Source organism: Dermacentor andersoni, chromosome 7, assembly GCF_023375885.2.
Source record: "Dermacentor andersoni chromosome 7, qqDerAnde1_hic_scaffold, whole genome shotgun sequence".
Lineage (NCBI taxonomy): Eukaryota > Metazoa > Arthropoda > Arachnida > Ixodida > Ixodidae > Dermacentor > Dermacentor andersoni.
In genome coordinates this window covers 108,879,995-108,894,943 of record NC_092820.1, presented here as the reverse complement: position 1 = coordinate 108,894,943, position 14,949 = coordinate 108,879,995, and the positions used below count along the sequence as shown (strand labels likewise).

The following is a 14,949-nucleotide window of genomic DNA, read 5'->3' as shown; positions in this document are numbered from 1 at the left end:
TCCGCTTTAACGAAATCTGACGAAGTAATTCCAGGCTCGAAATTTAATTTGCAGCACAGGAAACGCAATTTCGAACATTTTGCACATAAAGAAGCGTCTGCAAAGTTATCATCGCATGTTGGCACCACAAGAAACTGCCGCTGATGACCGAGCATGGGGGCCGCCATTGCTCGATGGCGACAGCGATGAGACTGGCCTACCTTTGGGATTGGCTTGAAACTTTTTAGCCGCAGACAATCCAAAGCCGACGCTCAGTCGTCTGGCGAGTCCATGCTGCATCTCGGCGCCGTCGGTGCGTAGTTAGTGCTGTTCGTGTTGTGCACGTGTTGCGGTGTTCGATTTGATCAGAGAAGCCATTCTGTTTTAGCGTGCTTTCCGACATGGCGCCGCCATGTCGAAAGTTTTTATCCCTGGAGGATAAAGCTCGGATCCTGGCCGAAGTCGAAAGTGGAGAGAAGAAAGGCGACGTTGCGAAGAAGTTTGGGATTTCTCCCAGTTCGCTGTCCACCATCTTGAAGTCAAAAGAAGCAATAGCGCAAGCTCTTGCTTCAGGCACATCAGCCAAGCGGAAGAAGCTGACGCCGTCGGCGCACGAAGACCTCGACAAGGCCATGTACACGTGGTTTGTCGAGACGAGGGCGAAAAACATACCCATCAGTGGAAACGCCGTGCAGCAGAAGGCCCTGAATTACGCTTGCCCGCTGGGAATTGACGATTTCAAGGCGAGCACAGGCTGGCTCAGCAGATTCAAGGCCCGCCATGACACTGTCGGCAAGACGCTCTCTGGCGAGTCGGCATCGGCAGACACAGGCAGCGCATCCGCCTGGATCTCCACGAACGTTTCGGCGTTGTTGAAAGACTATGCGAAGTGCGACATTTACAACGCTGACGAGACAGGCCTGTTTTACGAGATGCTGCCGTCAAAAACCCTCGAAATGAAAGGTCAGCGTTGCCACGGTGGGAAACACAGTAAGAAGCGCGTGACCGTGCTGCTGTGCGCCAACGTGGACGGATCCGACAAGCGCCCACCACTAGTCATTGGGAAGAGTGCAAGGCCCCGTTGCTTTAAAGGTAATAGGAGCCTTCCCGTAAAATATGTCGCCAACAGCCGCTCCTGGATGACGCGGGCCATTTTCTCCGAGGGGGTCGCGTCATTTGACTGCGACATGAGAAGGCAGGGCCGGCGGGTGTGCTTATTGCTGGACAATTGCTCCGCCCATCATATTCTGGATGTGGAGCTCACAAATGTGGAGCTGAAGTACTTTCCGCCGAACTGCACTTCAATCATACAGCCACTTGACCAAGGTGTCATTAGAAGTCTGAAGTGCGCCTACCGCCAGCGAGTGATGCAGCGTCTCCTACTGAATGTGGAGACCGGTCGCGACACGAAGTTAGACCTGTACATGGCGCTGCAGATGATGGCTGCTGCGTGGGCTGCAACTGGACGGCCTGTTATCGCGAACTGTTTCACGCACACTGGCTTCAAGCTCGGAGATCCAGACACCGACTCCGCTGAGGATGCTGCTGACTGCAACGGAGCATTGCATCCGCCAGCAGACGTAACTGCGTCCTGGGCGGCCCTTCAAGGTGCCGGAAGTGTGCCATCCAGTGTCGAGCTGGACGACTTCATCGACGCTGACATCAATGTGATTGCCCGGGAGGAATTGAGCGATGAGGACATCATAAAAAGTGTCCGCGACGACGGGGGGCAGTCGGATGACGACGAAGTGCCAGACCTGCACCCACCGGCCACATCTCGCGTACTGGATGCGTTCGATGTTATCAGAAACAGCGTAGCTGTGCATGATGACGACGTCGCGATGCAGCTACTCGCCGAATGCGAAAATCGCGTCGTGATGCTCCTAGGAAAAAAAGGAAAGCAGTCGACACTGCTTGACTTCTGGAAATAAAAGTTTGTTTGTGGTTTACCAGTTCAGGTTAGCAATATTTTTGTGAATTTCACAACGAAATTTTCGCTTCTACGAATTTTTTTTCGTGCACCGTCAATTTCATTGTAGCGGGACTCGACTGTAGTGCGAAATATAGGTCGAGGTTTTTTCCAAGAAATATTACTAAAAGGTCACCCCTCGACTTATACACCGGCCCTTGGCACAACCTGAATAGTCGTCTGGCAACGTGGAGGAGCGCAGGCCTTTCGGCATCCGCATCGTTATCGCCTCCTTGGTGACCGACGCGGCCCAACGTTAACGCGGCCTACGCAGTTGGACCAATGCCATCTACCCTTTTTGTGCAGCAATCGTTCCTGGCGTTGCTAATTTCCCGACAACCCGCAAAATGAGTACGAGTACTCGACGTCAGTCCACCTCAGCGTTTAAAAAGAAAGTAATCAAATATGCCGAAATGGATGGGAACATGTCCGCCCAGCAGCAATTTGGCGTCTCAGAAAAAAGCGTCTGGTACTGGCGAACGCAGAAAGTCAAGCTGTCTGCCTGCAATGCGCAGAAGACGTCCTTTCGCAGGTGCCGCACGGTGCACCCGGAGCTCGAAGACAAGGTGGCGAATTTCGTTTGCAAGCATCGTGCCAGATCTTTGCCAGTGACAGCGGAACTCATCCGCATCAAAGCTATCGAGACCGCCCGAGAATTCGGACTGCCCAAGGAGGAATTCAAGGGCTCCATCTACTGGGTTCGTCACTTCACGTGATGGCGACCCAGTGCACTCCTGCGATGTTCGAGCATGCTCGTCTTGGATGCCTTTCGCGGGCACTTGACCACAGGCGTGAAGCAGGCACTCTGCGACGGGAGGACAGAGCTCGCCGTCATTCCAGGAGGCATGACGTCAACACTTCAGCAACTGTACGTCATGCTCAACAAGCCCTTTAAAGACCGTGTCGGTGAACAGTATAATCAGTGGATGGCCGGCGTAATCCCAACGACCCCAACCAGCCGGCTGCACAGGCCGCCTCTCGCCACTGTGGCCACATGGGTGTTGCAGGCTTGGCGCTCGCTGCCCGACGATATAATCGTGCGGGCATCCAAGAAGTGTTGCATTAGCAACTCCTAGGATGGCACCGAGGATGACATGTTGTGGGACGCAGCCAGTGAAAAGCAATTGTCTTCAGACGAGAGTTCAGACAGCTCGAACAAATGAGCAGGTGACAAGTCTGGCGTCACCACTAAATAAAACGAAGTTTTGTGCCATATAATTTTTATGTTGACTTCTTTGCTTCAATGAAAGGGGGCCGACCTATATTCCACCTCAACCTATATTCCGCATTATACGGTAGATACAATCGTTTGTGATGGTGCTGCAACAAACCGGTTAATGTGGAAACAGTTTGGTCTGACCGGAGCCCTTCACGATACACAAAATAGCTTCATCAGTCCTGCATGTGAGGACCGATTTGTTTTTGTTTTCTCGGATGCACCGCACCTTGTCGCACCACACCACACCTGTTCGCAGTTATTGGGAACACAGAATGCGGTTTGCTCCCATTGCCGACATAATGCTTCGTAACCGGTTCGAGAAAATCATGTGCCTTTTGCACTTTATGGACAACAACGAAGCCAGCGACGAAGCAAAGCGTGACAAGGTATGGAAAATCTGCCCGTGGTTAGACGAACTTCAGCGAAACTTTCTTACTGTAGAACCTGAAGAACTGAACAGTGTCGACGAAATAATGATTTCATTTACAGGAAAATGCCCCATCAAGCAGTACATGCCCACGAAACCGCACCCTTGGGGTATAAAACTGTGGGCACGGGCCGGTTCATCTGGCTTTCTCTATCAGTTCGAAGTCAATCAAGGACAAGCAAAAATAAATTACCAATATGGTCTTGGCAGCGACGTTACTCTAAAAATGTGCCAGGCTCTTCCAGAAAACAGGAGGTACAAAGTAGCAGCAGATAACTACTTCTCCTCTCTTGACCTGGCTGCTGAGCTTTCAGAGAAAGGCTTGGGATTTGTCGGGACGCTGAGAAGCAACACACTGAAGGACTGCCGACTCAAATCCGAAAGTGACCTAAAGAAAGAAGGCCGTGGTGCCTTCGACTATGCTGTTGACTCTTCGCGGAACATATCAGTAGTGAGGTGACACGACAATAGAGTTGTCACCATGGTCTCAATCTACGTATCCACTGAACCAGTTGGCACTGTGTGAAGATGGAATAGAAAGGAAAAAAAATACATTCATGTTCCACAGCCAGCTGCTATAAATGTTTACAACTCCTTAATGGTAGGTGTGGATTTATTGAATTTTTTGGTGGAGCTATACAAGTTTGGAATCATATCTCGAAGATGGTACATGTACCTTTTTATCGTACACTCATGATGAGTACAATGAATGCCTGGCAGGTGTCACTGTGACAGCCTCAATCAGAACAACGTGAACCTCCGACACTTCCAGGCCGGTATAGCTCAATGCCTCTTATGCCTCATTGCAGTGGGCAAAAAGCCAGTTGGAAGGCCATCCTCATTTGGAATACCAGCTTCCACAAAAGGAACAGTGTGCGAGCTCACCGGATGACAAAGTGCGCAAGGATGGAGTCAACCACAACAGGCTCAGGTGCAGGTGCTGACCTCCAAGAAAGAATTTTTTTTCTTTCATTTATTGTGGCAAGTGCAATGTTCAGTTATGCCTTAATAAATATCGCAATTGTTTTGCTGCATACCATATATAAGGCATATATGTAGTGACTAGCAGTAATGCCCAGCGTATCATATATGATACACTCTATATTATGTATAAATATTCCAGCAAAAAAAATACATTTGACTGTCTTTTCTAAGACATGTGAAGTGTGAATTTATCTATAAATATTTATTTTTCTTTTGCAACAACTTCTGGGCATTACAGGGTTAAGTAATAGAATAATGAATGTAGAGAAAAAATAACTGCATATTTAGGATTAGGAAAAGAAAGTAAACAAGCATGCCAACTTTTATCAAGTTTGGTTCAAAAATGGGTAAGGATAGCTTCAAGACTCAAGGGGTGGGGGGGGGGGGGGGTCATTGGTCTTTGGGACGAAAAAAATCATTAGAAAAAACTGACTTCCTGAAAATGGCATTTTTTAAATCTAGAGCCATTTTTACACAACTAAGCCGAATTTCTAAACTACAGGAGCAGTATTTTAGCCGTAGCATCTCACTGATACTAGCAAAATTTGATCTGAAATTCATATAATATAGCACTTCTCCTGCGAAACGCAGCTGCCGTTTCATGCAACGTAGCGCAGACATCTTAGCTATCATTTCAAAGAGCGGCCTCTTTTCTTCAATTTCCCACCAATGCAGGCTCTACGCGGCCCCATCGGCGTAGTTTAATTACCATGCCAAAGAAAGGTCCCAGCGCGCCCTCTTATTCGTTGTTGAGCACAGGTGATTTGAGGGCGCCATACGATTGACGCAATTCCTTTCTAGTCATCTGCTCTGCTCTACTCAGTTGGTTGTACCAACATATAGTTACACATGGTAGCGACGCTCCCATAGAAGCCCATACGTCCTGCAATGGCGGCTTGGGGAGGCATGACAACACCATCCACATTTCACAGGGCTAATTTCTCGGTGGAAAAAAAATAATGTTTTCCATTAGAGGCTGTTGGTGTTTGCTAGAGCATTGCAGGAATGCTACTTCACTAAGTGGCGCCGGTCATTTAGCCGACCACATTTGCCGTTGCTCGCACAAGCCAGCATGCAAGGCGTTTTTCGAATGAACACGCGTGTTGCGCAAATTTAGCAATCAGAAAGACCGCGAAATTTTTGAAGCCTTTTGTATCTCTAATGAAAACGATTACTGTGTCAGTGCTCCTTCTGTTGTGCTCGGGAAAAAAGAACTTGATTATCTTAGGGCAAATGTGTGTGTCGAATCAGCTAGGTAGGGTGGGAGATGAGCAAGATTGTGCTGAGTGATGTGAAAAAGAAAGAGAAAAGGGAAAGGAAAAAGGTTTTTTTCACCTTCTTTCACTTTTGCTTCTTTATTCTTTTCTTCTTTTGGTTTCGACGCCTCTGATGATTGTTGCCTGGACCAAGGAAATATTTTTGGGTGGTCCTGCGCACTAACAGCCCCCCCCTCTCCCCCTGTGTACATAAAGCCCTGTTTTCCACGACTAAAATTCAGTTGAAGTCCGGTGTTCGTGTTGTCTTTCTCTTCTCGTCCGTGTTCAATTGTGCGCTGGAACGATGTTTCATAATGCTAATGACAACCAACTAGCCCAGCTGTCCATACTTAACGTTTAGACACCTGCAGGACTTCATGGAGAAACAATACCACGCGAGTCCAGTTGTGACCTATGCACAGGGATGCAGAATGGCGCCCTACGACAGGGAGAGGCGAGCATGATAATATAAAAGTGGCAACTCTCATGTTTTGTGTTGCATCCTGCACGCTGTCTGCATGGACTCTGTGTTCTGTCAGACTCGGGAACAGCAGCTAGTACAGACTTATTTGTCCTTGCAATCCTATTAGCTAGTTTAACATGCCATGTGGCTTTAGGATGCATTATTGGGCATGCTTACAGTGTATTCAGCTAAATGCTACAAATAATAAACATTTCTCATTTAAATTTACAAGGGATATGGTCAACAATGGTGCCTTTTGTGCAACATACATGATGACATAGCCCACTTTATCTGTGCGTACAAGCTATTTATTTTAGAAAGAGCCTGAATTTCCACACTGAATATTAACTGACTGCCATCTCTTCATCTATCACATTCTTGGCCCACTGACTAACACTGCCTGCGTGTCTCGTACCGATGAAGGCACCAGACACTGATCTCACCGAGATATTTTAGTGAATTGATCGTTGGGGTATCCGTCATGCGCTGTGCACATTTCATTTTTCATCATACCAATCTTGAGCAATATGCTAGGCATGCCACCAGGCAAGCCTCTCTCTAAAGAAGTGCTAATTTCTACTAATGAACAATACATTTGCTGCAGGGAACTGCAGGCCCCAGAAGCGGCGGCCAGTCAAACTAGGAGTGCAGGAAACACACAGGTGGAGCTGCACAAACACAAGAAGGACTTGCCCTTACTGGATTTACTTCCAAAACTGGACGAAATTTAAAGCAATAGTGCAACTCGGCATGCAGAGTAGATGGCCCTTCTGGAGTGCTTTGTGAGTGCCTATGAAACCTTGTTTTCATCAAATCATATTTTCTGCCATTTATTCAACCCAGACATAAAACAGAAGGTACAGTAAAACCTCGTTAAGCCGTACCCACTTAAACAGGAGTTCCGTTTTAAAAGTAGTAAAGTGAAATCCCCGACTCCGCGGCCATTGAACATAATGCATTTTGTATCCGCATAAACCGTACCAGCTTGTTGCGTACCTATCGGTTAAAAAGTAGTGTTTTCACTTCTTGTCGCGCGATCACGGCGGTACATCGTCCCCATCGGGCTGCCCGGCAGAACAACAAACCTCAGAGATCCGAACGGCCTCCAAGCACAAACGCAGAAGGCGCTTGGAAGGGTGAAGTATTCATCCATCTATCCATACCAGAAGCCACATCAACATCACTTCGGCGCCGTGCCAGAGAGCGTTCTTTATTTCCTACGAGAGAGCGTTGCGACGTCGTGCAAGCTAGGACTCTCGTCATGCCGAAGCTCGGACAAAAACACCGCGTGCTTAGCACTCAAGAAAAAATGGACATTGTTCGTGCCATCGAACACGGCATGAAGAAGTCGGCGCTGGCATGCGAAAGGGATTTACCTTTAACTACGTTGTGTGGCATCTGCAATGCAAAGGAAAAGTTGTTCGGCAGTGCTGCTGCCCCACGAAAAGATGTCTTATACGAAGTTAGACTTTTGCTGATGTGGAAGAGGCGCTGGTGAACTGGTTAAAAGCAGCGCGGTCGAAAAACCTGCCTGTTAGTGGACCCCTACTTGTGGAGAAGGCCCTGGTTTTCGCTTCGCAGATGAACCACGATGACTTCGTATGCAGCAATGGCTGGCTAGCGAGGTTTAAGGCGAGGCACGGCATGAACACAAGAATCGTTTCAGGAGAATGTGCCGCTGGCGACGTGGATGGGGCAGAACAATGGCAAAATGGTCAGCTGAGGCACATCCTGACAGACTACGTGCCCGACGATATCTTCAACATAAATGAGTCGGCCCTATTCTTCAAGCTTCTGCCAAACAGGACGCTTTCGTTTAAAGGTGAAACATGCACCGGCAGCAAGCATGCCAAGGACAGGATTTTGGTTGCGTTCTGTGTGAACATGTCGGCAACTGAAAAACTTCCACTTCTCGTGGTTGGGAAGTCAGCCACGCCGAGATGTTTTAAAGGCGCCCGACTGCCGTCCAGAGTTGTCTACCGCAGCTACAGTGTACTAGAATAGGGGCAGTGTGCTCACTGCTGCATCCCTGTGCCGCGTCGCCGTGGCGCACTCAGCGTCGACTGTTCTGGCGCCCGCCAGAGGCGCTGCTGCCTGTTTCTCCTGAAAACTTCCCCTCGATTCGTGTGGAGTGTGTTCTGTTGGATCGACGTGCTGTCGACTGCAAGTCCAGCCGGCGTTTTCAGCAGTATCCTCTGTGCTTGCTCTATGCTTGACGCTTCACTCAATGTGCACTGTGAGTTAGTTTCGCAAGCCGCCGTCGAAATTACTACTTTGCACCCGGGTGCAGAACTAGCTACAGCCGCGTGAAAGATGCACTAAAGCGTCTTTTTTCAGTGTTCCACGTGATGAACAGCTAAAGGAATGGGAGAGGAACCTCCACTGTGCAGATAAGACACTGGATGAATCTTGCGCCGTCTGTGAGTTGCACTTCCAACCGCGATTCATAATTAGGGACTTCGTGCACCTTATAGACTGCAGAGGTGCGCATTCCTCGTGAGAAGCCACTGCTATCAGAAAACGCTGTTCCCACAATACTTCCAAATTTACCACAGTAGCTGACGAAGACGACACCGGAGCCCAGGAACAAAAGGAAAAGGTGTGAAAATGACAAAGCACCCGCGAAGAAAACAAACCGATGTGCACTGCCCAATAACCATTCGGAGTTTTCACCGCTGCTTCCGGGATAGACCATGACTCGGCGCAAGAGGAGGGCGTTACGGCAGAGCGTCAACACTGTTTGTCGTTTCTTTTTTATTTAAAGACTCCTTTCAAGTATAGGAGTTCACATCAACTCCCCGACCTTGACGGAGTGCTTTATTGCACGTCGACTCAGCCTGAAATCTCAGGAATAAGCAGAGAACGTGCTGAAAAACGTGGACAGGGCAACGTGCACTCTAACAAAAGTTTACGCCCTTTGAGTCGTATCTTGCCACACAACAATAATCATCATGTCTTATCCGTATTTCCTTTCTCTAACGCCGCGAGCCCGGTACTTCCCAGTAACGAACGGCATTCGTGTTATCAGCATGACATATCATTCCCGACAGGAAAGTAGCAGGCGCGGCGTTTTCAAGAAAGGAAACGCAAGCAATTGAAGGCAGATGACGATTATCGTTGTGTGGCAGATATAGACCCCAAGGGGTGTACCTTTGTCTAAGAGTGTGATACAGGTGGGGCAACGTGAAAATGTTTGCTTTAGTACAACACACTTCCACACTGCACGCGCCTTACCTGAGAAAAATAGAAAACGAAGTGGTGGGTAAATTCGGCGCGGTGGTGCTGGAAACGCAGATGTACGGTCGTTGTGGCCAAACCAGACTCGCAATTTTTTCGATCAGCAAGAGAAAACACTCGAGTGTCCCTTGCTACGGTGACTGCAGCGCCCATATCAAGCTATTGACAGAACAGTATTAATAGCAAGGTTAGTTAATTCGTGCTTCCGGCAACAAATCATTGCCTACCATCTGTAGATCAACCGCAACAATAGTAATTTAGTTCAGTGCACACTGCGAAGGTGCACCAAAAGAAGCTTCGTGTGTTGCATGTCGTGCATTTTACTTCAATTACAGTCAAAACAGCAACGCGCGATAGCCGCTTTACCGTAACGCGTAGGAAAGTTTCAGGTGACGCTGCGAACCGCGCCACCTGTTGGCGTCAACACGAAGTGCGTCAAGCTCTGCCGCGATGTGAGCACACTATAACTCTTCGAGTACACTGTAACCGCAGCAATACGAAAGCGTGGATGACTTCGAAACTTTTTGAAGAGTACATGCGCCTCATTGACCGCCGTTTAGCGGCGAAAAACAGAAAAGTTGTTGTTATCTTGGATAATGTGTCGGCGCATGTCGCGCTTGATAACCTTGCAGCTGTGAAATTGGTGTTTCTGCCTCCTAACACCACAGCGATTGCGCAACCCTTGGACCAAAGTGTCATTCGGGCTGTGAAACAGCTCTACAAAAAGAATCTGCTGTGCAGAATTCTTCTGGCCTTTGAGTGTGGCCAGGTTTTTTCAATTGACCTGCTGGGCCCAATTCACCTGCTCGAATACTCGTGGCACCATGTTGAATCGGCGACTGCGCAGAACTGCTTCAAGTGCGCTGGCTTCACGGTGTGTGCGGGTGACGCAGAGGATGCTAGCGATGCCGTCGACGAGTCTTCTGACGCCGTCGACCAAGCTTGCGAAACACTGCTCGCTGAAGTGCTGGTGCAGCACGGTGTTACACAAGGCATTTCCTTCACCGACTTCAGGGACATCAACAGCGAAGTTCAGACTTCTCCGGATATGTCCGACGAAGCTATAGTTGCCTCTGTTGCCGAAGTGTCACGTAACGACAACGATGAGGACGACACCGACAGCACGGGTGATCCAGGCCCGACAGTGGCAGAAGCTGCACATTATGTCAGCCTCATGTGAGTGTTTGCCGAGAAGAGGGGGCTGGTGGAAACGCTGGCTTGTGGGTTAAGTGAGTTTGAGGCGGCTGTCGTCGCTGCTAGACCACCGCGGCATCAAACAAAGATCACAGACTTCTGTCACCCGAATTGAATAAATAGTGTATGTTTTTTGCCCTTTCATTGCACTCTCTCACGCTATTTCGGTTAAGCAGTATACTCCCGTTTAGTACGTACCTTTTCCGAGCTCCGGCCAACTACAGTTTAACGAGGTTTCACTGTACAAGGCTGGGAAGAGTGCAAAGCATTCAAAACAAAATTATAGTGGGCAGAACAAGCCAGAAAGCAAAGTTCATATTTTTCAGAAAAGTGGAGACTGCAGCAGTAAACTATCAGCGCTGCGTTTTCGCAATATTCGTGCGTCTAAGCTCGCACATCTGCTTAACAGCTGCAGTACTTGTGATGGCGCCATCATTTTCATTTTTGATGTTGTCCTCCCTGGGGGGTCCTCATAGTTACATAACATGTCAATGTTACTGCTACACAGATTATGGAGCACACATGCTCCAAGTACCATAAGACAACACTGGTCAATTGAATCTGCATCTACAAGGTACGGTCTCCTGAAATGCTGTTTCAGAATGCCAAATGCATGCTCAATTGCCACACACTGTTGGCTGTGTACCTTATTGAAGTTCTGCTTGTAACGCTCAAACGTCGCCCTATTGTCCCTATATGGAGGCATCAGCCATGCGAGACACTACGTCTCCCAGCAAGTAGTCGTTAGCGCTCCTAGTCCCTGCTACACCATAGATGGAGCTTTCTTTAAGCATGCTCGCATCGTGTGAACAGCCAGGATAGCCAACGAAAACGTTGCTGAAAGGGCTGCTTGAATCAGATACCTTGCAGAACGACTGAAAGGAATTTTTTCCCGTTATGGTAGGATGCAGGGGACTTTCTGGTGGGGGATTTCAATGTGACAGCCATCAACACACTTTATAGTGTTTCTTGGGCCTTTCCCGTTGCTTTTAGCAAGAAAGCGGGCTTTGATATTTGTCCACTCTTGATCACTAGGCCAAGCAATCACTTCTTTGCTGATACTGAATAAGAAGTCCAGAAACCTTTTAAGGCACAGGCACAGAGACATTGATGACTCTGACACATCGAAGGCATCAGCAATTTCGTACATACTGTTCCGAGTACCTAAATAACTCAAAGCAATTAGGCACGTTTTCTCTGCAGGTATTTGCAGGCAACCTCCCCCAGGCGTTGGAAAAATGAAGACACCTTGAAACGCTCCGCAAGGGTTTGAAATGTGTCTCCGGAGAGCTGAAAAAGGCACTTGAACTCATGTTCAAGATATCTGCCCACAACTTCCTCGTAATATCTTGGAATGTGATTGCGATCGCTGCAGACCAATTCAGCACCGACTTGGCACAAGACTGCATCGAGTACCTCGTCTTCGCTCTCACATTGTAAGAGTTCCATAACAACGTGCAGGTCATCCATTTCGTTGTCCAAGTCAGCAAGTTTGTGGACGCACAGGATAAATAAAACGGCTTCTTTGGACAAGCATGTCGTCGTTGCTGTCACCTCACCAGGCTTACCCACGATGCTTTTGTAGACCAGCAGCAGACGACAGGCCTGCACCTACACATTCGATTGACATTTTAGCGGTGGTGCTGCCGACAGGTTGCATCTTGCTATCTCACACAAGGTGCTGAGAACTTCTGCACTGTGTGCTGGCACCTTTTTGTTTCCGGTGCCTTGCACCTTTTCTGAATCGAACAAACCTAGTGTGTGCTGCACGATGGCCCATTCGGGAAGAAAATTTCACATGAGAAACAAATCTGGTGCAAAAAAGGTTATGTAAACCCGTGAGCAAAAGTATACGGACCATGGGAGTGCACGTCGCATCCTATCTGCCAGCATGCCACGTTGCTTTTTTTAAAGAGCCGTGCTCTTTGTCAACTTACTGTGCCACTTGCTCTCCTCTGGCACATCTGTGCCACTGTTTTACCAAGTGGCTGCACTAGAGCCATGGCTCATGCATCCATTGCGCGTCACATTTCTTTGGTTATCACGCAGCCTACTGCCTTCACTCCTGCCTGTTAATGGCTGACGCAAAATGCCTTGCTTCTTACTGCGGCACTGTGGCCTTATGTTATAGGAAGCGCTGCAATATTTGCTGTTCATTCAAGCACAGTTTTCGAATCGGTGTCCTTTGTCGCACAAAAGGATTGGCACAATGTATCGACACTTTAATCTATGAAAATAGCAGCAGAACATTGGCAGCAAGTATTGGAAGTGCTTCCGAAAACACCCCGCCGTAGGAAGAAGCAAGTATCATGGTCGAGTCATCAAAAGACACGAGAGATGTTGGTAGGCCACACATTTGCCGAAGAAATGCAATGCATGGAGGACCTGCAAGCCAGCAATGCTGCAGCCACCCAGTGAAACATTGACGCACATGGGACAGAGCAGAGGAAGTGGCACGGGCAGCTGCCCATAGAACATTTAGCTGACTAGCAGCGTACGTTGACAAGGAAAGCGACATGACAAGCTGTCAGATATGATGGCACATGCATGCTCACCCGCACTCGAGCACCACTCTAGACAGCCAGTAGCTTCTCGAGAACACATTCTCGACAGAAAGTGGCACGTCAATGCAGTTGGACATGCACTCCCGTGGTCCGTATACTTTTTCTCAGGGGTGTGTACACCGATTGAGAACTGCAAGAAGTGCTTGAAAACCCAGCAAAATGTTGAAGTCGTCACATCCGCTGACACTATAACCGATCTGAATGACGGTAACTCCAATGTAGGCCTCAGCCTAAAAGCTCTTCGCTCTCTTCGCCTGCTCGAAGGTAGTTCACATCCCGACACAAACTTTCTGCAGCCCGCAGAATTGGAAGAGGGCAAAAGAAAACGCAAGAAAAACTGCAGTGCCTCTCATCAACTCCCATGACGAACAGGAAGCAAGATTTACTAGATGACAGCACCAATGCCACGGCGCGCCTCGTTGATGGGACTGCGTTTACCATTGTCAGTTTAGATGTGGCGAGCACTGCTTGCGCTGCCCAAGTGCAAAATATGCAGTGGGGACTTAATATATTCAGAGAGGAGCATGAATACGGACTCGCTGTCAAGTTGCTTCTTGAGTGCGTGAACTGCGGCGTGGTGTCATCGAAGTGAAGCTCACCGCACATCCGCGGTGCACCAAAAGTGAACCCGTTAGTTGTGAATGTACCCGCCACTCGCGCCATGCAGGCAACTGGAAATCAGTAAACAGCTCTCAATGATGTGTTCTCAATGATGAACATAAGCCGTCATGGACTACACACGAAGACATGGCAAAGCTATGTAAAGGGAAGCTGGCACCTGCAGCCAATCATCCAGCCCACAACCTGACAAGTGAGTGTGGCCGATCGGTTCACAAACTTTACGCTGAATTGTGCCTGAGTAACCCTCAACACATTGCGGAGTCGAACGATGGATAATGGATGACCCAAGGACATTTCACGGTCAATCACGGTGCCGACATCGCTGACCGCACCGTGACCGATTTTGTTATTGACTATTGAGCAATTGCTGGACTGCATGCGAGTGGGTCCCCAAGGAAGATAATACTTCCTGCAATGATTGGAAGGCCACTCACGAGTCACAGTGCCAGAAGAACACTGTCACAGACCAGCGCCAACCACATTATATATATTTCTTTAGAGCGCATTGTTTCAGGCCTCCCGTTCAGAAGGTACGGGAGGAGGCCGCGAGAGAGGGCTGAGAGGACCACCCAGGGTCGAAGGGCATCTGGAGACGGTCGGCTTTGTGAGCCGCGCAAGCGCCTGTTCTTCGAAGGCGGCTTCGCTGTCTCCTTCGACGAAGTCGGGGCTTGGCCGTGGTGTCAGATTACCAGAGCGGAGCAGGCAGAGCGCACGGTGAAGAGAGTTGTGTGCTCTTGTCTCCACTGTTCGGTCGCTTTCGCTGGTCGGGATCGCAGGGACGGCCAGGCCATAAATCGACAGAACCATGCTGTCTTTGGTGGCGCCGAGGAGGATGCTCATAAATAACCGCTGGGCACAGCACTGTCTTTAACCAGCGTCTTCCGCCGACTCGTTAGCAGTTCGGTGAGAAGGGACACAGTCGGTTGGAAACAGGCAGCGAAGAAGGTTGTGCAAGTCTTTGTGGCGTGCAGGGCGCAATTCCTGCCGGCGAGGCGTGCGCTTCATCACACCGGGCCCGCCACCTTCGAGCCATCAC

The 14,949-nt window shown here is 48.9% G+C and overlaps 1 protein-coding gene and 1 pseudogene across 1 annotated transcript; both read left to right on the top strand.

Moving 5' to 3' along the window:
• Positions 1-329: 329 nt before the first annotated feature.
• LOC126534713 (tigger transposable element-derived protein 6-like) lies at positions 330-1,910 on the top strand. Its single transcript, XM_050181962.2, has one exon. The coding sequence runs from the start codon at positions 381-383 to the stop codon at positions 1,908-1,910; it is 1,530 nt and encodes a 509-aa protein (XP_050037919.1). The 5' UTR covers positions 330-380.
• A 1,353-nt stretch (positions 1,911-3,263) lies between these two features.
• LOC140219313 (piggyBac transposable element-derived protein 3-like) lies at positions 3,264-4,564 on the top strand (annotated as a pseudogene).
• The last annotated feature ends 10,385 nt before the right edge of the window (positions 4,565-14,949 follow it).